At 39.0% G+C, this 25189-nt stretch overlaps 1 protein-coding gene across 3 annotated transcripts in view; it reads right to left on the bottom strand.

Annotated features, from left to right (window-relative positions):
* The window catches only part of LOC118818710 (complement factor H-like), a 32224-nt gene extending 8032 nt beyond the window's left edge, over window positions 1-24192 (bottom strand). Inside the window, exons 1-16 of one of the 3 annotated variants that reach the window (XM_036586064.1) lie at window positions 24042-24185; window positions 23336-23506; window positions 23136-23241; window positions 19659-19735; window positions 18223-18405; window positions 14105-14272; window positions 13661-13852; window positions 13398-13571; window positions 13142-13309; window positions 10601-10780; window positions 7894-8088; window positions 7630-7794; window positions 6992-7171; window positions 6634-6822; window positions 1796-1963; window positions 313-498 (exon numbers count right to left, since the gene is read on the bottom strand). In XM_036586064.1, the coding sequence (XP_036441957.1) occupies window positions 313-498; window positions 1796-1963; window positions 6634-6822; window positions 6992-7171; window positions 7630-7794; window positions 7894-8088; window positions 10601-10780; window positions 13142-13309; window positions 13398-13571; window positions 13661-13852; window positions 14105-14272; window positions 18223-18405; window positions 19659-19735; window positions 23136-23241; window positions 23336-23506; window positions 24042-24105 (2566 nt within the window). In that variant the 5' untranslated portion in view covers window positions 24106-24185. Of the gene's footprint in view, window positions 1-312; window positions 499-1795; window positions 1964-6633; window positions 6823-6991; window positions 7172-7629; window positions 7795-7893; window positions 8089-10600; window positions 10781-13141; window positions 13310-13397; window positions 13572-13660; window positions 13853-14104; window positions 14273-18222; window positions 18406-19658; window positions 19736-23135; window positions 23242-23335; window positions 23507-24041 lie in introns of all 3 variants that reach the window. The other 2 variants (XM_036586065.1, XM_036586066.1) reach the window with 2 other exon arrangements.
* Between the last annotated feature and the right edge of the window lie 997 nt (window positions 24193-25189).

Genomic DNA, 25189 nt, shown 5'->3' with positions numbered 1-25189 from the left:
AGCCAAAAGTCACACACCTTCTATGTAGATTTTAGAAAATTTGCAGTTCGTGTTTGAGCAAATGGAGCCCTGAGTTCAGGAGAAAGCGGAAGTGCAGCTGCTAATGGGATAGCATGAACATAACAGATGGTACATTCCAGCCATTTCATAAACTCCTTTGTTTTGTTTGTCTTCGTGTACACTTGAAAAAGCCAGTGTTGTGTTGGTAGTGGAAAAGGCCAGCTACTGAATGATGCCCCCATGAAATGGCAGTGAAATTTAAAACAGCACACAATAAATAAAATCTCGATATTCAGTATTAAAAGTACTTACGTATACATTTTGGGTAAGTCCAACGCCGCCCAATACAGCGGGCAGAGTTTTCCATCTCAAACATGAATCCTTCAGAACATTCATATTCCACAGTATCTCCTTCTGTGTAGTAGTCCTTAGTCTTCTGAGGATCCTTAAAGGAGCCACTGCTTATCTCTTCAGGTTTTAGACATGAAGATGGCGACACTAGCATGTAAAGGCGTTATGATTAAAATGATAAGAAGAACAAATGAATTAAATTAAACTGATAGCTTGTTGTTTTGTGGTTAAGAGCAATTGTAACATGCAGCCCAGGGGGCACTTAGTAGCAGTGTACACTTTTCAACCATGATAGCATTTGCTGACAAATACAGCATTATCAGTATTATGATTATCATTAATAATAATAATAATAATAATAATAATAACGATCAGGCCTGGGTGATATGGCCTAAAATGCTATCAAAATAAAAGAATTCATGTCAGTCGATATCAATAATTATCATGATGAATACCGAATAGTTATTTCTTTCAAGCTTAAAGGCTGATTTTTGCTCCTGAGTGAAAGTTGAAGAAACCAGAACATGACAGAACATTTTACAAATGGGTCATGGAATAGGGGGACAAATCCCAGGTCAGCTGTTTATACCAGCTAGTTAAAGCAACAGTCTCGCCCACGATTTTTGTAATATTCAAAATTTAAAAAGAAAACAGATTTTTTTTTGCTGTCTGATGACAACTACTGGGCTATTTGATTACAGCTAAACTGTTTAGTTTCTCAACAGCGTCAGCTTAGTACGACCAACAAGCATTAGCTGGTTCGGCACTTTAATGATGGATCACCCCGCCTATCACTCCTACCACATCCATGTCAGAGCATTTCACAGTATTCAAACCCAAGCTAGCAGACATTTGGATTTCACTATGCTGTCAAAGTTGTCTGAGTGGTGGAAGAACTGCAATACATTTGAAGGATGTATCAAGGTACAACCCTATGATTCAGATGTTATCCCATGGTTTTTGAGTAGTCTGTCTGCCTCGGCAAAATGCCAGGTACTGCCTCTCAAAACTGTAAAACACTGGTCATTGTTTCCCTCACACGAACATTACATTATATATATTATATACACACACACACATATATATATATATATATATTTATGTGTGTGTGTGTGTGTGTGTGTGTGTGAAGTATAGCATAAAGGTATAATTGGCGACCCATTTTAGTTCCCATCCCCTCCCTCGTCAAATTGAAAGTGCGCCCTTTCTTGATGACAACAGTGTCGCTTTTCTTGCAGTTGAAAATGTCACCAGGCTGTCAAAACAATGCACAAGTGTAAGAATGGCCTATAATTTCAAACATTTCTTATATTGATATCAAAGAAAGTTATACTGTGATAATTATTATTATTGTTGTCATATTGCCCAGCCCTAATAATAACAATACTACTGCTACTACTTCTACTAATAATAATAATAATACTTAATAAGTACTTGTACTTACATTCACATGTAGGTGCTTCATCCCAGCCTCTGCTTCTGCAGTAAATTGTGCGTCTCCCCTTCAGTTCAAAATGTTCATGACATTCATATGTCACTTCTTTTCGTGGCTCTTTAACGGAAGATTTGATATCCGCATTTTCTACTTGTGGAGGAGGCCCACAGACGTCACCTATTAGGCACAAAGATGCAATCATTTTTTCAGACTTGGTGGTGAATGTAGGATAAACGAGAATACAGTAATTCTTCTTAAGCAACTCAAATGTATTTCTTGTGTATTTACCCTAAAAAAAGACCTCCAACATATTACTTCTTACTACATCTTCCATTCTTTTTGAGAAACTTGCTTTCAGTTTTTCAAAGAAATCTAAAGTTCAGTCTTGAAAGTTGGTTGCATTTTCTGCTTCTTGCGATCTCAATAATCCTAAACACACACGAAGTACATCAAATCTAACAGTATTTAATTCGTCCACATTTTACTTTTGTGCATTTGTGTGCCACTTTAACTCTTCCTACCTTCCAAAAACCAAAAAAAAAACAACCAGTTGCAGCTGTGTCCTCCTAACACAAGCTGCTCCCAAAGGCATCGCTGAATTTATGTTCTCCTTCAAAGAGACACTAACATTCACACAAGCAACCAGCCAAACTCACCTTAGCTGCCCTGTACATTTCCTTTTCATACACATTATTAAAATGATTATTATTATTCATTATTAAAAAAATGTAAAAGATGTAGAGAAAACTGGACTTCAAGGCCACCAAAACTGTTCACCAGATAAATAATACTTAAAGCTTTCATCTTTGAGAGAGAGGAGAACATCAAGCTGCTTCAGATATGAACAAATCCACAGATCCTCCCTTTCACTGTGAGAGGACAATTTGACACTGAGTCTGAAAGGATATGTAGCTGTCAAGAAGCCCTTACTGAGAAAAGAACTTTGCACTAGAACCATCAGAACCAAACATCTGAAATGTGAAGTATGCTTTTATCTAGTGATGAGTCTAAATTTGAGATCTTTTTAAGTAACGGAAAGCAGCATGTACACTGTAATAAAAAATTTGTTGAACTCATTGTCTACAACCAACAGTTAAGCATAGTGGAGGATCAATGTTTGGGGATGTATAACAACATTTGGAGTTGGTAATTTAATTAATAAAGGCATCATGGATACTGATAAACACACAAAAATCATCATGCAATAACACTGAAATGAACTGTAAGAAGAATAGTTAGATATTTAAGCCACCTTTACTGTGATTTGCGGACCATGCCATGGTCAGTGTCAAAAATTACACAGGCGTCAACTCTCACGGTTTACCTACATAAAATATGGTTTTGTTGCAGTTTTGGAGGTACACAGCCATTTGTAACTGTGATACTGTAAATACAGTCGAATGTAGTCACCCCAGAGATCAGACTTCCATGTCTCTTCCAGAGACCAGGCATTCAACATCATTGAATGTTTTTGGGATAACCTGAATCATGCAGAAAATGCAACCAACTTCTGCACTTCAAGACTGAACGTCGAGGGTCTTTAAAAGAAACTGGAAAACACCCCTGCAGATTTCTTTGAGAAACTGAAAGCAAGTCTCCTGAAAAGAAAGGAAGCTGTAGCTGGTGGGCACATTAAATTCTAATAAAGCTGTATTTATATTTAGTTGTTGAGGCTTTTGTGTCATTTTCTGTTAAATACATGCTTTCTGAAATAAATAAAGGGTGGACTTTTGCACAGTACTATATATAATTTTAACCAAAAAAAAAAACAACAAAACAAAACAAAATAAAAAACAATAAGCTGGGGCAGCGATGGACCTTTAGGATTTAATATAAATTGCAGGGTCCTGCACATCTTCTTTTCAGTGTTTAATCTCAGATGTCATTACTGCACTTATGATCATCAATATCAGTATGAAGAAGCACTCTGTACATTTGGAAGAGCCAGGGTTGTGGTGGCTTAAAAAAAATAGTTGACATTGTCAAAAGTTGAGAACTTTTCACACACAGAAGTGTAAATGGTAAAAATGAATGCTAAAAACACTGACACTGTACAAACGTTTATTTAACGCTACGGTAGTTGCTTCACTGCATTGAGCATAGCAACCTAGTATTCACCATAGCAACATGTTGTTTACGTCAGCATTTAGTTTGTGTAGAAGATAAAATGGCCAACAGACGTACAAGGCAGGCGTATTTAATAAACTAGCAGCTCAGTGTCTTCTGTCCTCCTGCTAACGTTACTACAAAGCAGAAAAAGAGGGCCTTTAGATCAGGTGACAAGGAGGAACTGAGAGCTGTGCAGAGGAAACTGAGAAGGAAAATCAGGGTGGGAAAAGCCAGCTACAGAAAGAAGATGGAGGAACAGCTGCAGAATAACAACATCAGTGGGGTCTGGAAAAGCCTAAAAACAAACTCTGCGCACAAGAAACCTGACCCCCTGGCAGTAGGAGACCAAAAGCGGGTGAACGATCTATTTCTCAATAGATTTGATCACACACCACCCCCCTGCACAATTACCCCTGCTGCAAACCACCTCTTCTGGACTCTCAGGGCACTGCACTGCCCCCTCTCCCACAACTACCCCCCTCTTCACAACTCTCACCTCACAGCCACCCACCACTGGTCACTCTGCTGCCAGCTCAACCCCCCTACCCGCACACTCCAGCACCCAGCCCCCCTGCTCCAATCTGTGCCTTACAACAGCCCAGGTGAGAAAGGAGCTCAGAAAGATCAAAATGAGGAAAGCTGCGGGTCCAGATGGCATCAGCGTCAGCTCGGGAGGGAACCACAACTATGGAAAACATCTTATTTGGTACCAGTGCCAAAGACACAGCGACCAAAGAACCTCAGCAGCTACAGGCCAGTGGCACTGACATCGCACCTGATGAAAACACTAGAGAGGCTGGTCTTGTGCATCTCTGCCCTCTGGTCAGCTCATCTATGGACCCACTCCAGTTTGCCTATCAACCTGGCATTGGAGTGGATGATGCTGTCATCTACCTGCTTCACAGAGCTCTTTCTCACCTGGAGAAGCCTGGGAGCACTGAGAGAATCATGTTCTTTGATTTCTCCAGTGCTTTTAACATTATACAGCCTGGGCTCCTGAGGGACAAGCTGGAGAACACAGGGGTGGATCACCACCTATCAAATTGGAATCTGGACTACCTGACCAACTGACCACAGTATGTGAGGGCACAGGATTATCAAACTCATTACAGATGAGGACAACAGAGAGTACAGAGAACTGACCCAGGACTTGTGGACTGGTATCTGAGGAACCACCTCCTGATCAACGCAGGGAAAGCGAAAGAGATGGTGGTGGATTTTCGCAGACGCAGTCACCTCCCTCCAGCAGTGAACATCCAGGGAAGGGACACTGAGAGAGTGGACTCTTATAAGTACCTGGGTTTTCACCTCAACAATAGACTGGACTGGTCAGAGAACACTAGTGCACTTTATAGGAAAGGCCAGAGTAGACTCTACCTGCTTAGGAGTCTGAGGTCATTTGGAGTGCAGAGGGCACTCCTGAGAACCTTCTTCAACACTGTTGTGGCATCAGCCATCTTTCATGGAGTGGTCTGCTGGGGCAGCAGCATCTCAACTGTGGACAGGAAGAGGCTTGACAGACTCATTAAGAGGGCCAGCTCTGTCCTTCGAAGCCCCCTAGACCCAGTGCAGATGGTGGGAGACAGGAGGATGTTAGCCAGACTAGCATCCATGCTGGAGAACAGCTCCCACCCCATGCATGACACTCTGGCAGCACTGGGCAGGTCCTTCTGTGACAGGCTGCTTCACCTCAAGTGTGTGAAGGAGCGCTATCGCAGGTCCTTCCTTCCTGCTGCTGTTAGACTGTACAACCAGCACTGCTCCCAGTAGGACCTCCTCCGCCCCACATTAGACCTCACACACCTCCAGAACATACACTGTGAATTCATTCATTTTAGTATTTTATATATATTGTCTATATAGTAACAAGTAACAAACTATAAAAACCTTGTTAAGTAATTAACAAAGTTAATTACTTGCTTGTTAATTCTCTTCTTGTTACTTCTTTTCTTTTTCTTAACTGTCTTGTTCTCCCTTTGCTGCTGTTATACTGAGAATTTCCCCGTTGTGGGGCTAATAAAAGATTATCTTATCTTATCTTAAGCCAACATGTTTCACATGATCCACTGGCAGGAACTAATGTACCTTGTGCTTAAGGCGACGTCTGCCCCTCATCTAACATTAAACTGTTAGCACTACCATTAGCTCATCTACTGATTTAACCCACAGTGAACAAAAGATTTCCTTTTGCTTTTGAATGACTGAGGCAGTTTGGTTTTTACTAAAAAATCATGTTTATAAATGGCCTCCTCTGTTTGCTTCCTTGCTACTAAATTTGTTGTATAACCCTGTTGGACAGACAGACTAGCAAAGTAATGTAACAGCAATTCTAAGACCAAAAACGATTCTCTGAGGTTATTTTGAACGTGCCTTTAGGTAACAGTACCTTAAGAAGTTAATCGAGTGGTCTTTTTTGGTTCCATGTCAGCTAGCTAAATAATTTCCATAGGATTGTATTGTTTTCTCCAGCCTAAACACAGCATGTTTAGCTGCACAGCTACACAGACAGGTACCAGTGTTTTATGCAAGTCATATGTACCTCTCTCCCTGCACACGCAAGTTTAAACTTAATGCATAAAGCTTAAACAGTGGAAAAGGCAGCTACAGAATGATGCCACCATGAAGAGGCAGTGAAACAGCACACAATAAACACAACAAACACAGTACTAACACACAGCACTACTATTAGGAATGAAAAAAAACATTGAGTCACAATATTCTGTCTAAAATGTACTTACGTATACATTTTGGGTAAGTCCAGTTCCCGTCAGTACAGCGTGCGGACGTTTCATCCTCAAACATGAATCCCTCAAAACATTTATATTCCACAGTATCTCCTTCTGTGTAGTAGTCCATGATCTCTTCAGAATCTTTAATGATGCCACGGGTTATCTTCGTTTCAGGTTTTCCACATGCAGATTTTGACACTAGCATATAAAGACATTAAGATTAAAAAGATACGATAAAAAAATCAAATGAAACTGATCCTTTTTTGGTTTTGTAATAATAATAATGATAATAATAATAATAATAATAATCATAATAATAATAATAATAATCATCATCATCATCATCATCATAAATACATGTACTCACATTCACATGTAGGTGTTTTATCCCAGTGTTTGTTTATGTAGTAAACTGTCTGTCTCCCCTTTAGTTCAAAATGTTCTCGACATTCAAATTTCACTATTGTTTGGTGTGGCTCTTGAGTGTATTCAGTGATGACTGCATTTTCTACTTGTGGAGGAGCACCATAGTTTTCACCTGTTAGGGCTAAAAATGCATTTTTTGAGAAACGGTTACTTTGTGGTGAAAGCAGTGTGAAAGACAACACAATACTTGTTTATTAAGCAATTTAACATTAGCTGTGGATTTTCTAAGTTCAAGAAAAACTCCAACTCCATTTTATTCTATTAATAGAGGAGTCTCAAGTGAAGTTTGAGTTCATTTGAATATTCTATGGAAAAAGGTCAAACAACATTAAAATAAATTGTAAGAAGTAAAGTTGGATACTTAAGCCAACATGAATTGTGACCTTTTAATGAGTTGACAGACTGTGATTTAGATTCTTCTCAAACTCTGTAAAATCTACAAACAGTTCAGTGATTACTGTTCCTACATGCCTGCAGACCCACTGTCTATGTCAAAATTTGATTATTATTAATTTTTCTGCCATCGCATCAGGTCTCAGGTGATTTAATGGACTGAAGTCATAATCAAATGTAACTTACGTTCACATTTCGTGGTCGTCCACTGTCCGTTTTTACATGTGACGAAAGATGTGTTTGCTTTGAAGCCAAAATCACAATAGACATTAATCAAATCCCTTTGATGATGTTGGTCATAAGCTAGTTTTCCATGTGGAATGTTGGGAATACGGCCACACTTATTTTTGTCTGTTAACAGAGACCAAAAAGACATGAAACCCCAAATCAGCCATTCCCTTCTGTGCTGTAAATGTGGTGCTATGAAAAAAGCAAGGAAAATAGACTCACGTATACACCGTGGTGTGTAGTCCAAAGCATCCGGACTGCAGCTTGTTTCTCCCCACCATGTGTATTCAAATGTTTTATAATCTGCGTCACATGAGTAGTAAATACCCTGAGACGGTCTGGGAGAATCTGTGTCCTTTGTGAAATAATGTGTGAGTCCATTTTCCAAACGGAATGAAGCACAGACGTTCGGTTTAGCTGGAATCCAAACACAGGACACACAAATAAAACTGAATATTTTCTATTAATCTCTCAAGATTATGCTGCTATTTCAGACTCTCTGTGCACCAGTCAGCTTCAAGCACATTCTGACACCACCAACTTACATATACATATAACCAACTAAGAAATGGTTCAGCAAAAAATCAAATTTGCACCTTTTTCCACTAACCCCAGATGTAATTCATCAGCCAAGACAGTTTTAGGGCTCTACCACTTTAATGACATTGCAGCTTATCTAAGCAGTGCTTGACGTCAGAACCTTTGCTTGATCTGTACCTGATAGATATACACTGACATGCCAAAAGTCATGGGATAGCAGTATGTAAATTGATTAAGGAGTGGCGTTACCTCAGGGGACGGCTTGGGAACGCCTACATTGTTTTACAAGTTTTGAAGTGTTATCTTGTGAGTGAAGCTGAACACTGGCTAACATGCTCATGGCAAGGTGACGTGAATTATCGGAGTTTGAATGAGGCATGATAGTGGGTGCCAGGCGGATGGGAGATTCCATTTCTGAAGTTGTGTGGGCATATAACATTCCTCGATCCACAGTGTCACGTGTGTACTGGGAATACATCATAAAAGGCATGACCACCCACAGAGGATGCAGTGGCCGCCCACAGATGCTTAATGATTGTGACCGGTGGCGTCTGGCTAGAACTGTCTGTGCAAACAGACAGGCGAGTCTGGCAAAAAAATCACATCCACATTCAATGCAGGAGGCCCCACATGCATATCCCACAGGTCAGTGCAGCGTGCCTTAGCTTCCACTGATATGGGAGCAGAAGATCCACAAGAGTTCCTCTGTTAACACCATGACACGGACACAGCGCCTCACCTGGGCTCATAAAGTTGCTAACTGACTCCTAGAGGACTGCCAACATGTGGTGTGGTCTGATGAGTAACGGTTCCATGTTCATGTTCCCAAACAGTGACAGGATATTCCAGAAGGATAATGCACCTTGCCATTGGGCCATTAGCCGGGCTAGAGGGGGTCCTACATGATAATAGATCCTGTCCCATGACTTTTGGCATGTCAGTATGGTATTTAAGTTTTAGTATTTTTTTTTTTTATATTTTAGTATTTAATACTAACGTTGTGCCTAATACAAACCACAAGGACCAAATAGCCATTTTTTGGTAAATTTTCTGGTTGTTGTTCCTCTAAAAGTTCATGATGAACAGACATTTTGGGACTATATTCTCCTGGAGGACCATGCCCCCAGCCCCCCCAGTACAGGCTTAGCCCTCCTGTACATAAACATCTGATGACACCCCTATGGAATGTTCTGTATATGAAGAGAAAGAATTGGCCTGTATACACACAGAATAAGTTCTTTAATTTAACACAAAGGAATGACGAAATTGTCTAATGTAATGGAAAATGTACTGGTAATTTTTTTGCCCGTTTAGTTTTTATGGATTTTTTTTCCATACAGCTTTCAATTGGCAGACTTGATATATGTATTAATTTCTTTTCAAATAAACTCTGAAAACACACAATTTGCTTTTCCGTACTACATAGATTTTTTCCATGGATTGCAAAAAGTTAGTGCAAGTAAGTGCCATCTGTGTTTCCATGGCAACATCTTTACTGAATGATTCTGAACTTTATTGTCATGTTAAAGCAACAGTGTTCAGCATTTGTCACTGTGGACTGATGTTACTAGATCTAAGGATTGATGGTGGTGCAACCGAATTTCGTGAAACTCTGTTAATTAAAAGCTTAACCAAGACTTCACACACAAACGTATGCAAAACTGCTGTAGCCCAGTCCAGGTGTTGTGCTGAAATCCAACTCCCATTCACATGCATGCATGTCACACAGACGTATGGACGCCTCAGATTAAGTTTTCGATTTCAGTTCTTTCTCCTTATTAATAACTAATAATGTTGATGTGGGGTAAGTGGGAAACTGCGTACATTTGATTTTTTGCCAAACTGTTCCTTTCCATAAACAGTAGCTGTTTATTATCATTACTTTATTTAGTCTGTTCCAAGCAACACAGAAATGTACTCAGAGCTGATTGTCTAAGAAAATAAACATTACATTTTCTGGACTGCAATGTGCTTCCATTTTTTACTCTATTCTTTTTTATTTACATTTTGCAGTGCAGTTTTCCTGTGGTGATGTCAGGCTTCTGTCTCTTTATACTGCCCATTTGCTACTTGTCTGTTTTGCTACTGAACTAGTGCAATGATGGAGATTAAACATAAATTACAGGCTTCTTTTTAGTGTTTAATCTCAGGTGTAATTATCAAGCAGCATCTGCTCTGTACACCTGTACACTTAGAAAAGCCAGTACTGCACCAGTAGTGGAAAAGGTCAACTACTGAATGATGCTCCCATGAAATGGCAGTGAAATTAAAAACAGCACTCAAGAAACACAACACTATTACACTAGTGCAGTACACTATCAAACAACACTATTAATAATAATACAAAAACAAATAAACTGCCATAATATACAGTCTAAAATATACTTACGTATACATTTTGGGTATGTCCACTCCCTCCCAGTACAGCGGGCAACGCCTTCCTTCTCAAACACGAATCCTTCAGAACATTTATATTCCACAGTATATCCTTTTGTGTAGACATTCTTGACCTTTTGAGGTTCAATAATGGTGCCACTGGTTATCACCATATCAGGTTTTGGACAGGTAGCTGGCCATAACATGTAAAGGCATTATGATTACAACAATAAGAAGAACAAATACATCAGACTGAGCAGTTGTAATGTAATGTGCAGTACAGTGGGCAGGATGTGGGCAGTTATTTCTCTTTGCCTTTCTCTGACAATAGTAGTAGTAGTTAAATGCAAGTTATTTATGTAGTCAGAGACTTAAAAATGACTTTTAAAATTTAGCCTCATTTAATAACAAAATGATGTATGAATGTATGTGAGAAGAAAGTGAACATGAAATTTTTTAAAGGCAAGAAAGCCCAATGTAAAGAAACAGAACAAAATAATCTGACCTTCTCTACTTTTGTTCTCCCATTTTAAGAAGCTACATTACATACAGAGCACTGTAGAGTCCTTTATCAACAGACACAACTGTTTTAATTCCCTAGGTGTATGTAATGACTAATGATGCACATATTTTCAGGTTTAAGATTCAATTACATTTATACATGTTCAAGTGTCATGAACGTTTTTTGGCATTAAAATGTGTGGGGTTGCACAACACATGCCCCTCCTTCACCATATTTTTTTTTTTTGCGATAACACACGACCTCGAGTGTTCTATTGCTTTTATACAACCGTTGAATAAACAAAGTAAGAAATAAATAAACTGAGCCGTGAACGTGGCATTTAGTATGTTTTAATGTTAGCAGTTCTTTCTGCTAAATTTCCGCTAATAGTTCCTTAACAAGCAGCTTGTTGCTACGTCAGAGTAATGAGCTCCGCTCACTCGCTGCAGTCTGCTGTAAGCCTCACCTTTTGAAGTACGGACTGAGCCATAAAACTGCTGCAATATCAAGTTTAGCTCAGTGTTGTTTTTTTTGTTAGATCAATATTAATGTTGTTTTGTTCCAGCCAGTCTGTAAAGCATCTTACAGTCCATTTTGTTTGGTGAATGGTATTTGGTTCATTTCTGACTAATTCCAGGTTGTTTAGCTGTTCTTCTGTCACAGCTGCTGACTGAAAAGCTGCTGGTGATGACAGTTTGGGAATTTAGTGTAGTCTCATCTTCAGCGTCTGACCAAATCAGCTGTCAGTCAAATGTGATCTTAAAAGTGTCCTTTTTCTGGTTGTGGCAAAGTAAGAAGTAAAAACATTCAAATGGCTTGCGCGTCTCTTACAGCTGTCAAAGTCGTTGCTTAGCAACGGCGTCTCAGCGGAGTGATACAGTGTTTGTGAATAAAACGTGATGTTATGGCGAAATAACAGCACAGCTTGAACGCTTCTCAACCAATCAGCTTGTGTGGCCGGAACTAACTGTTGTATAATATTATGTATTGTAATATAAAGACACACACTGGGAAGAAATATTCTGCAAAAGGACCGGGCAGGAACAGACCAGGACACACCTAGAAAAACGATAAAGCATCTATGAACAGTTTCTATGTTTTACTAATGTACTCACAGTCATTTGCTAGCCTTTCAGCTGTGATCCACAATGCATTTTATTTAAACTCTAAAAAAAACATTTTTTTAGTCAGCACATTGCTTATGTTTCTTATGGTAGAAGCTTTCGTGCTTGGCTCCAATCAAGATTAGCAGTTCTGCCACCATCAAGATGCATATTTGTTTGGACTGCAAGCTCTGATTGGTCAGCCTGCTTTTAAACACATCCGTAAAACACAGAAAATTTAGCTGGCTCAGATGAAACGTTTTAGGCAGTGTCATGGTACACAAGTTTAAGATGGCATTAATATGCGTGTTTGTTTTTTTAAAACTTGACATGTTTTCTCATCTGCAAAAATCTGACTCTGAATTGGCTGAAGTTTACCATACAAAGTCAGCCAATTTTAGCTTTCCTTTACTATAACTATAGCTTATTATTATTATTATCATTATCATCATCATTATTATTATTATTATTAGATGATTAATAACAATAATAGGCTTTGTCTTTTTTTTAAGCATGACCTAAGCACAGCGTCAAAATCAGTTAACCCTCGTTCATGTTTTGTGAGAGAAGGATGCAGCACAGCTTTTAAAAGCACAACTACAGAGAAAAATAAAAACAGTGCTGCCTTGTGCTGCTACAGGATGTTCTGAAGCAGCACAACAAACTGATATGGACATTGAAAACATGCTAAAAGAAATCAAAGTTCTTAATGTAGTCCGTCTGAAAGCCGTGGACAGTGTGTTTTCTGACATTTAAATCATTGGCAATCGCGACAGACAGAATGAATCGGTGATTCATGATACTAAATAACTGATTAACACAAGTAAAAAACAGTGCATGACCACACAGAGTAGCCAAAGATGCTGATATTGCTGTGATCACTTTGTTCATCTTTGGTCAGAATATTTGGCTGTTAGTCTCTCCAAATGATTAACAAATGGATACTTGCCAGGGCAGGGACGTATATTGTTCCATTCTCCCTGCCAACCACAGGTGATTTCAAACGTGCTAGATCCATGTAGACACTGGTACCGAATACGTGCACCTGGTTTATAAGGACGTTGTGGATTCTCTGGCAGTCTTGCGTTTTCAATTGTTGGCTCAGGACACACAATCTCTGAAAAACAGGCATGACTTTTTAAATACTTCTCTGCTTTGAAATAAGGAAGCTAATTAACCACACGCGTCCACAGACAGGGACTTACCAGTGCACAGTGGGTTTGGAAGCCAGCCTTTCTCTGTACACGTGGCAGTTCTAGCTCCTGCCCGATACCCACTTTCACACCAGTATGATTTTTCGACCCCCAATCTTCTGTCCCTACTAAAGTAGTAGTGAGGACTGTCCACATGCTGGCCATAGGGAATATCACAAGTAATTTCTGCAAAGATGTTTAGATGTTAATTACTGTATGTTATAACTGAAGCACCAAGAATGTTTTTGCAGTTTTTATATTTGTGTATTCTTTACCCTCACACACAGGCGAGTGTTCCCATTCACCACTTTCTTTGCATATAATGTTTCGTTTGATCTCTCTTGTTCCATACAACCAGTGACTATCTGAGCAGGTGATCTCTACACTCTCTCCAACCCTGAATACATTCTTCCCTTTTGGGCTTGTGCTTGTTCCAGGTGTGGGCGGCCCAAGCAGACAATTAATTTCTGTGGTAGACAAAATGAGACAAAACAGAGAGGAGCTGATCTCACAAGGATAAATAACAGGGAGATTCACAGAGACTAGTTATAAAGATGCAAAGACTAATGATAAACATACTTTGTTACTAAAAGATTGCGGATGAACGCTGGTACTGTAATAAGTTATAAACTGCTCACATATGTTCAGAATAAATGTACGGCTGTGTTTCATCTTTCATTAATTGTACTATAGAAAGAAATCAAATGGAGGGGTTTTACCTTCACATTCTGGTGTTATACTCCAGCCATTTCTGAGACACTTTGGGGTTCCATGTCTGGGCCTGTATTTTTTTTCACAGGAATATTTTAACTGTTCATTCTCTTTGTATTCCTCCTTGGCGTCATTAATAATCGCATGTGGTATTGTAGGCAGCTTACATCTTATTTCTGTGAGAAAATTATGCATGAATTTGATTTCACCCTAATCCAGAATTAGCATCTCACAAGCATAAGTTAAATAAATGCTGCAAGTTAAGTGGAGATGAGGAGATAAGCTGACTGATACCCGCAAGTGTTGAAGTCTATAAAATGCAGGTATCAGTCTATAAAATGCAGGTTAAGTGGAGATGAGGAGATAAGCTCACTGATACCTGCATTTTATAGACTTCAACACTTGCAGAGTTAAATGGAATCATAATATAACTTGGGTAACACTTTATTATGATAGCCCCCTGTATATAGTTTGTAGATGCCTTTTATTTACACTTACAGTGAGGGTAATCAAGTTTTCAAATGCTTTTGTTTTTGTTATTAATATATTTCTGATAAATATATCCACTTTAAATTTATGCACATTATATCCTATACATATATTTATATACATGTATATGTATATATGCGGGGGATGGGGGAGTGATGTAAAATGGGCAAAAATTCCCACAGACACTCCAAAATCTTGTAGAAAGCCTTCCCAGAAGAGAAGATAAAAGTATTGGGACACCTACACATTACACCTAAAGGAGCTTTCCTGATATCCCATGCTACACTATATTGCCAAAAGTATTCACTCACCCATCCAAATCATTGAATTCAGGTGTTTCATTCACTTCCATTGCCACATGTATAAAACCAATCACCTAGGCATGCAGACTGCTTCTACAAACATTCGTGAAAGAATGGGTCGCTCTCAGGAGCTCAGTGAATTCCAGCGTGGTACCATGATAGGATGCCACCTGTGCATTTTTCCAGTCGTGAAATTTCCTCACTACTAAATATTCCACAGTCAACTGTCAGTGGTATGATAACAAAGTAGAAGTGATTGGGAATGACAGCAACTCAGCCACAAGGTGGTAGGCCACGTAAAATGACAGAGCGGGGTCAGCGGATGCTGAGGCGCATGGTGCGCAGAGGTCGCCAACTTTCTGCAGAGCCAATCACTACAGACCCCCAAACTTCATGTGGCCTTCAGATTAGCTCAAGAACAGCGCATAGAGAGCTTCATGGAATGAGTTTCCATGGCCGAGCAGCTGCATCAAAGCCTTACATCACCAAGCGCAATGAAAGCGTCGAATGCAGTGGTGTAAAGCACGCCACCACTGGACTCTACAGAAGTGGAGACGTGTTCTCCGTCAGGCAATCTGATGGACGAGTCTGGGTTTGGTGGTTGCCAGGAGAACGGTACTTGTCTGACTGCATTGTGCCAAGTGTAAAGTTTGGTGGAGGGGGGGATTACGGTGTGTTGTTGTTTTTTCAGGAGTTGAGCTTGGCCCCTTAGTTCCAGTGAAAGGAACTCTTAATGCTTTAGCATACGAAGAGATTTTGGACAATTTCATGCTCCCAACTTTGTGGGAACAGTTTGGGGATGGCCCTTTCCTGTTCCAACATGACTGCACCTCAGTGCACAAAGCAATGTCCATAAAGACATGGATGAGCGAGTTTGGTATGGAAGAACTTGACTGGCCTGCACAGAGTCCTGACCTCAACCTGATAGAACACCTTTGGGATGAATTATTGCGGAGCCTGCGAGCCAGGCCTTCTCGTTCAACATCAGTGTCTGACTTCACAAATGCGCTTCTAGAAGAACGGTCAAAAATTCCCATAAACACACTCCTAAACCTTGTGGAAAGCCTCCCCAGAAGACCTGAAGCTGTTATAGCTGCAAAGCGTGGGCCGACATCATATTAAACCCTGTGGATTAAGAATAGGATGTCACTCAAGTTCATATGAGTGTGACGAGCAAATCCTTTTGGTAATATAGTGTATATCAATAGGCTACAAAGGAGTGGTTTCCTCTTTGTAGCTATAACAGCTTCTGCTCTTCTGGGAAGAGTGTCTGTGGGAATTTTTGCCCATTCATCAAGAGTATTTGTGAGGTCAGACACTGATGTTGGATGAGAGGGCATGGTTCACAATCTCTGTTTTAGTTCATCCCAAAGGTGTTTGATGGGGTTGAGGTCAGGGCTCTGTGAGGGCCAGTCAAGTTCTTCCACACCAAACTCACGCAATCATGCCTTTATGAACCTTGCTTTGTGCGCTGGGGCTCAGTCATGCTGGAACCGAAAAGGGTCTTCCCCAAACTGTTCCCACAAAGTTGGCAGGGTATAGTTGTGCAAAATGTCCTGGTCTGCTGAAGCAATAATATTTTCCTTCACTTGAACTAAGGGGTCTTGGCCAACCCCTGAAAAACAACTCCATAGCATCATCCTTTCTCCACCAAACTTTACAATTGGCACAGTGCAGTCAGGCAGGTAACGTTCTCCTGGCATTCACCAAACCCAGACTCGTCCATCAGACTGTCAGATAAAGAAGCGTGATTCGTCACTCCACAGAATGTGTTTCCAGAAATTTCACAAACTGACCAGTGACAGAGGTGGCATCCTATGACAGTGCCACGTTTAAAGTCATTGAACTCATCAATACGACCCATTCTACTGCCAGTGTTTAGCTATCGAGACTGCAAGGCTGTGCTTAATTTTATCCACCTGTTAGCAATGGGTGTGACTGAAACATCTGAACTCAATAATTATGAGGTGTGTCCCATGGATGAGTGAGAAATCCTACCGGCACCCTCTGTATTAAAAGCTAGGTCAGGTCAGGAGTCACAACCCAAATGTTAAGAAGAGCCATTTTGTCCTATCAACAAAAGTCAAACCACATTGGGAGCCACATCATTTAATGTTCAATATGTCTCAGTATGTGATAATGTCCTAGTATAGGCTAAACAATATAAACGAAAATGCAGACTTACTTTGCTCTGCTTTAAGCTTTATCTATAGCTGCTTTCCTTCCATCTCTGCCAGAAAAGTAGAACAGAACAGTTGCTATGTGACCTGCAGTCTGCATGCCAGTTCTCAGTCGTTGAGAACCAGGGCTTTCGCGCTATGTTGCACACTTTGGAGCCGAGATACAGCGTCCAGTCTCGAAGATATTTTACTGACACAGCGATCCCCCCACTCTCTAGAACGAGACCAAAACCGAAGTTACAAAAGCAAAAAAATATAAAAGAATATAAAAGAAAACGGGTAGGACAGCTGTAACGTGTTGCTTGGACATCTATTGCTACTGGATCTCTGGATCACCGTAGCACTGCATTTTATTGCAGATGGGTGGCAGTCAGTGTCTCACGTGCTCCAAACAAGAGCAGTGAATGAGAGCCTTCTAGATCACTTGCCACATCACTTCGATTTGTTTTATTAAAATATTGGAAGTAAATTCGTTATGGATAATTACAAATACTTTGCTTTAAAAAGTACGAAGTCCTCACACAGTTAGAAAAAAATAAATCCTGTATAGAAAAAAAAGCATCAAGATGCATCGATAATCGTTTTATAATCACATCGCAGCCCTCTGAATCGTAATTGAATCGAATCGTGAGGTGCCTAGAGATTCCCACCCTAGTGTGTATACACATATGCACACATTAGTCGGTAAACAGACAGTGTGTGTAAATTTGAAGTATATTAAGTAACAAAAACAAAAGTGTCTGAATACTTGTTTCCTCTCATTGTGACCAATGATCTACTAAATTCATCTTAATTTTGGCAAACTAAACCTCACTCACTATTCCAAACCTCAAACCGAAACCTAATCCTAACCTAACCCTTGTCTTAAACCCTACCTCTGTGCTAGTCCCAGCTCTAAATCTAATGTTGTGTAGAATCAAGTGAAGTTTGTTAATTATTTGAACATCTTTAGAGTATCTATAGGGGGCTATACAAATAAAATGAGGCCAAATTTTGTGCTTAGAAGTAATTTAGCTAACATACAATACTAGCATATATACTAAAACTGAGCAGAATGTTGCTGTTTACAGACACACACCACCTCAAATGGTTATAGTCTGGAATGATCAGGCAAAGACTTTGACTTGTAATAGAGAGCAATGTCAGAGCATCAACCTATGCATTTTGGAACAGATCCACTCCAAGTTCCCCGTTCCGTGCAATGAATGTTTTCTCGTCCATCAAGCATCATCTGACGAGATGTACACTCAAAGTGAATAACATCATCAAAGCTTGCTTCCTCAGTGTTGCCTGTTGCAATCAAATCTCCAGAGGTTTGAATTGCTGGGCACTTCACCACTGAAAAACAGGTCAAATCAATCAGATATTAAAGATACTGTTGAAGAAATTTCAGTGGCCTGATTCTGTGCCGTTTATTACATCTACATACAGACTCTATAACGTTATACTATAACTATACTACAACCAACTATAGCTAAACTATATACTATACCTACACTACAACTAACTATTTCTAACTACTATAACTGTTTAGGTGTTCTTTAGGTTATTCCTATTATGGAACCTTTCTCATGATCAAACTAAAAGCTTAGAGATATTATTTTTCTGCTTTGTGTGGTGATTTTTTTTTTAATTTATGTGGCTGGGCTCTACATGATTGGTGGTTTGTGAGCAAAGTTTTCATTTTAAATGTCCAGAGGCTTTCAGAGAGCCTAGAATTTCGTTTGGAAAAATCGCATTTTCAAAACGTTTGCCCAGAATTTTACATTTTTTTTGGCAGAATTAAAATTACCATTGAGGTAGTTACCAAATGATGGCCCTCAGATTTCCTACTTTAGATTCTTCTAGTTTCTTTAAACAGCACACACATAGCCCTTCTATGCAGTTTAAAGTTTAACAGCAAGGCCCTGCTCCAGGATATTTTCTTGCATTCTGAACCTTTAAGCTACTTTTTAAAAGCTTATAATAATTGCAATTTCTTCAGTGCTTCCTCCATTTCCCTCTGTTTGGCAGTTTCTTCGTTGTCTCTTGAGCCTGAGCTTCGCTCAGCTATGCATCAGCTTTCATATTTCAATAATTAATTTATTTAATTAATTAATTTAATTTTTTTTTTAACCAATCGTTTTGCAGGGCAGGAACAAGTATGGTCACTGGAGAGGCTTTATATCAACTAAATATCTAATTTTTATACATATTTTACACAAGATTATCATTTATGCAAAAAACATTTGGGTAAACAGTGCAAGTATAGTGACATCATATGCAGCAAAACATGCAGGAGATTAGCATGTGACCTGCAATCACCATTCTCGAAATGACTTTCAGGTTTAGTAAATCAACCTATTGATTGAATGAACCGAGTTCATCTTGCAGATCAGCTTGCACTTTTTTTGGCAGGTCCTTTTAGTGGGTCTTTCTACACATGCAAACCTTTAGTAAATCAGAACCTGAGAGTTTAAATTTAGTACTGGCTTACATCAACTCTGGTTAATGAAATTATTAATGCAGAAGTAACACAACATGCAAAAATTTGCAATCTGACATTACAATGTTTAAGAAAAATTATAAAGAGACATTGTTTTTTACTTTACCTTCACAGACAGGGACAGCATTATCCCACCCTTGGCTACGACAGTGACGAATGTTTACCCTGCTGGCCATTACATACCTTGAAGCAGAAAATGTTTGGAAAATTTCAGTAGAAGCTCAAGTATATTTTACCAACACAGATGCATACCACTATAATGAAGCTAGTTAACATGGTATTTCAATGCAATGTTGATAACTCATCATATTCCCAGTGTGTTGAACAGTGGAAGCTATATCATACCTGGTATTGAATTTTTACATTTTTAATAAACTAGCTGAATTTTCCCTTCGAGTCATCTGATTGGCTAAATGATTTTATCACTTCAATTCTGACTGGTCAATTAAATTTTCCATTCATCCATTGTTTCTGTTCTTTACATTCTTGGAAGTCACTAGTATTTTCTGGTTATCACTATCGTAGACTTGATGTTAATAAGTGGGGTTTTTTTTGGTTTGCTTGTTTCTGATCAACACTGGTATAGAATTATTTAGCTGTATATTTAGGTTGATTTTAAGTTCCTTGAACCTAACATTCCAATTACCAGCTGAGTTAACTAGCCAGCTAACCCCAACAGCTGTTTAAACGGCTGCTTGTGCAACATTTTTTCATTAGCCTGCTGTTAATGTGATCTATGTAGCTACATTCGTTTTCGTTGTCTTGACGCTAATTTTACTGACTCATTTGGGATCCAAAGGATGAAAACTGTTAAAGACAGGGAAAGTAAAATGCGGTCTACAGGATAAGTGAAGTGTTGACTATAACCATGGCTACATGAACATTAATTTTCATAGGCTTAACATATACAAAATGGATAAAGTCACATTTACATAGATTAGATCATAGATCAAGATACACAGGTCAAAATGCCGTAGATAAATGATAAATAGGTCTTCAAAAATACAGGGGAAAAAAACAAACAATGACATCTGGAAAAAATATACAAAGATTATAAAAGTGCTGTAATTATGTGAATTACACCTCGCAGATAACTTTATAGAACAAACAATATGCTCTCAGAAAATATGCACCGCTAATTTAACTATCTAGAGTTACTGAATGTACTGTATGCAACACTGATTTTTTAAAATCCTAGGCATATTACATGCGATACAATAAGGCTTATTATTCAGTAAGTACAGGGAGTTTAATGCATACTGGCTGAGCTATTCTTGTTCAACTTAGTTTAAGTTTGGTTTTGACTGAACTGAACTGCAGGACAAAGGGCAGCTAACTCGCCAGACATAAACAATAATGACACAAAAGTGAACATATTTATGTCAGATAATTATTTACTTGTGGATATACCAAAAACAGCACAATGACTTAATTTATTTTAACTTGAATATTGTCCAACTTCTCTTTATTCCATAAAATTAAACAGCCTGTTTTTTGTCACTGTGCCTTTAAGGCCTGTAAATGAGCTGAAAGTAGGCTCAATAGGTGGCTGTATGGCTTCACAGAAACAATTTGTAAGGGAACAAAACCACGTGCCGCCACCAGAGGGAGGCAGAGAGCAGCCATCCATTCTCAATCAGGGCAGTTCTGAATACCTGGACAAGCCCTGCTACAGGAGCTCTCTCGAGTTACTCAATGCTCAGCCTTGGATTGTCTTTGTAAAGTGCTGACACAAGGCTGGCTAGTAATCTGGTAAAGGACCCTGTGTTTTTTCTCGTTCTTCCTGCTTCCCACCAAGCCCCCTTAAGTGTGTTTCTTGGGGATTCTCAACCCTCTCAAGCCTACCTTTGTTTCTAAGTTGCTTTTTGGTTTTGTTGGGGGAAGGAAGAAGAGAGAAGGAAAAAAAGAATATGTTTCTTTGCCCTACTAAGCAAGTCCTAAATTCATCTTCTCTTTCGTGCAATTTACCTGGTTTAGTTCTGTAGCTCATCTGCTTAGGCACTGGTCTCTGAACCGTGAGGTGTATATATTTTTTTAAATCTGCCACTGGGTGACTTCCTGTTTGATATTTTAAATTCTGTTTTCTTAAATAACCGTCCTGTTAGTACAGGCCTCTGCAGTTGGGTCAGTTTATGCCCCAGGTCGGTGGCTTGCCCTGTAGTGACCTGGTCCCTAGGGATGGAGGACTGTATTCAGTCCTCACATAGGTCCTGCCAGCCCTGCAGTTCTCCCAACCTCTTTTTTCCTGCCTCCACGCATTATACAGCTAATTCAAAATAGGCTGTTTTCGCAGCTTGCTTTCCATATTTGGACTGTTTTAACTGGGCAGGGAATGTTCCTTTTTTTGATCAATTAGAAATGTTTACATTAACCTAAACCTTTATATTTATATTTAGGGTAGTTCAGTTTTGTTGTTTTTGCCCTTTAAAGTACCAACAAAAGAGCTTTAATTGTAAGTAACTCAAGTAAAAGAAGTATAACGCAAAGTGCTGTTAAAGCGAAAATGTACTGAAGTAGAGCAATATGAGTAAATGTAACCTATTTTTTTCCATCTGGTGCAACCTGTGCTGCTGTTCCACCTGACAGTTACAAACAAGTCTGTGATGACGTGTTTTTTTTTTGTTCCCTCATTTCTACTGGCAAGGGAACCATACGATTCCTGAGAAGGATTTGCTGGATTTGGTAACCCTTTTTTCTGGAGTGCCAAGCGTACTGAACGAAGACGCATGGGCGAAGCTGGAAACAGTGCAAACCATTAAATGTCAAAAACTATCACAGAAGTGTCCCACGTCATCACTAAAAACCAATAGCCGCCATTTTAAAAAAAATCACTCGGTAACTAAAATAGCTTGCTTTACTAACCCAAACGAGTAAAACCAAATGAAAACTTCATGAGACTCCATGTCACCACCACGCAACCTTCACAGAACCCAAATCTACTTTTGCGGGTACCTTGTATGATAAGAAACAGACAGAGGTGGTAATGAGATAATTTGTATGATTTTCAAAGTGGAAAGGACAGACGAATAGGATTTTGATAATGTACAGCAGTGAAATCCTTTTCAAGCTGCCGTGGCTTCATCATGTAGAAGTTAGGTAAAGCACCTATGTTTTCTTTGCCTTTGTGTTTTCTTTGGGTGACCGAGATGACAGTGTGGGCAGAACCTTAAGATCAAAGTCCTAGTAAGGCCTGATAGGTGTGACCTAATAGCAGTATTGATGACTGACGCACAGGCATTTATGCACATTCACAAATTTTTCAAACACTATCTGGAAATCAAATAATGCGGGTTGTCTCACTGTAAATGGCATGGCAAAGTTAAAGTACTTCAGTGCTACAACAAGCAAGGAAGCTAATTTCATCAGTAACACTGTAATGACAGATGATTTTAGGTCCAGAAATGTAATCTTTTTCTAGATTTTTTTTTTGGCAAGGCTTTATTAGTTGTTGCGCTGTCATCATGCGGACTAAGCCTACCATTTTAACAATGTTGGTGACTATTTCTCCTATAAATAATAAAAAATAAAGAAAGAAAATAAGGAAAGAAAGGTGACTGCTTTATTTTACAACACAGACTCTTACCCTGGTCTGCAAGTGTATTCCACTGTAACTCCAAACACAAACTCCGTGTCTCCTATGAGTTTAAAGTCTCCATTTGGCGTGTCTCCTGGGTGACCACACGGCCTTTCTGTGGAAATTAATTTCATACGCAATATGAATTCTCTATCTTGAGTCACATCACACTATTTGTAACAGAAGTATCCTGACAACAGTATGCTTACTTTTGCACTCTCTCCCGGCGTCTTTTGTCCATACACCCTTGTCACAAGTAAGTTTAAGGAATCCAACGTAGCCTGTCTCACAGTTCACTCTCACTGTATCTCCGGAATCATACTTCGCGGCGAGGCCAGTTTTTTGAATATTTGCAAAGGTGATCTCTTTCCGGGAACATTCTGGAAAGCATAAAGGAAACTTACTGCCTTTTGACAACTACAGAATATTAACCATGTGGGAAAATGTTGTCAAAGCAAGATTCTTTCACTTCAATTTCATTTCATTTAATGATGATAAGATCTTCATAAAGTAGTTTCAGAAATTAAATGTAAATCTGGAAACTCTCATTAAAGCTAAATGATTTAAAATTTGAAACGGCTTCTGAAAGAAATGTGACTCATGCTCAGTTTATGAAAATACATTGTGACAAAATTCCGCAGGCTCACACGTTCACAAAAGATTACATTCGTATCATAAAGAATACTAGCAACCCATGTCAGATTGCACAGGACCTAGTATTTCTTCCTAATTTATGTATGCAAGAACTAAAACATTTTATAAACATGCTCCTAAACTATGCAGTTATATACGATGGGCAAACAAAGTTATCAATGCAACAATGACAACATTTGAAGTCAGTAAGAATTTGAAAGGTCCACAGAGGTAATTCTATAATGTGGCAAAAAGAGTAAACTGCTTTTATAAGCACATTACCTTGCGCCGAGGTGAATGAACAAACCAAAAGGGCAAAAATGAAGCTTTTGACAACCGCTTGCATTTTAGATCCCAGCCTTGTAGCACGAAGACTCAGCACTGGGATTCTCTGGGTTTTGTTTTTGATATATTAGCTGCGTAGATCACTGTGTGGATCAATGTGAGTCCTCAGTTAATCATTTATCAGAGCTGAAACAGCCCTCTGCACACACTTGGGGTATTTCTTCAACAACCATATGAGAACATGGATTTCTTCACTACTTCATCAGATGTAGAAGTGTCTGTTACAGTTAGAAGGGTGATTGCAAGAGTAAGCTTTAAGTGATGCAACACCTACAAAGCTGTCAGTTTTGAGAAGTAAAATGTTAGGAGTCATGTCTGTGTGTGCAAGATTTCCACACTACTTCTTCATTAGATGTTAGATGTGTTAAAGTTAAGAGGATGACTGCACATGTAAGCTTCAAGTGATGCAACACATACAAAGCTGTCTGTTTTGAGAATTGAACTGTAATGAGTCATGTCTGTGCATGCCAGATAGGGATAAAGTTTAAGGAAAAGTTACAAAATAATTTTGAAATACCAAACAATCAAAGGCTTTAGCTTAGGTGTATACATAAAATACAAAACAGTTATTTGGTATAGATATTACTATTCTCGTGTTCTTAGCATGACAGCATCCATTAAAAGACTTAAATTCCATTTTGCGCCCATCATACAGACACTGACTTACAGCATATACAGACATGTACTTTATACTAGGCCTGTCACAATCATGAAATTGAATATTGTCATAAATAATTGTGCTTATGTAAAAAGACAAATTGATTTAAAGTACAAGCTTAGAATGACCAAATTGGCTGACAAGCTATGCCACTTTGTTTTTGTCAATAGCACCTAACTGTAGACAGAAACAGCTTCAGCTCAAATTACATTACTCAGCGCTGCTCTCTGAAGGTGTTAAACCACCAGTCAGAAGTTAGAACTTTTGTTGTCTTTGTGAAACCCATAGATCTCGGTAAATGTATTTTCTGCTTTCTTTTATTCGCATGAATTTGCCTGATAAACTGCTAAAAACACATTCAATTAAATTCTGTTTGTTGCAATGTAAATATGACAGACTAAACACTGTGGAAAATAACTGCAAATTG

The sequence above is a fragment of the Colossoma macropomum genome, unplaced genomic scaffold, assembly GCF_904425465.1.
Source record: "Colossoma macropomum unplaced genomic scaffold, Colossoma_macropomum, whole genome shotgun sequence".
In the NCBI taxonomy this organism is placed as follows: Eukaryota; Metazoa; Chordata; class Actinopteri; order Characiformes; family Serrasalmidae; genus Colossoma; species Colossoma macropomum.
This window is presented reverse-complemented; position numbering and strand designations above follow the sequence as displayed.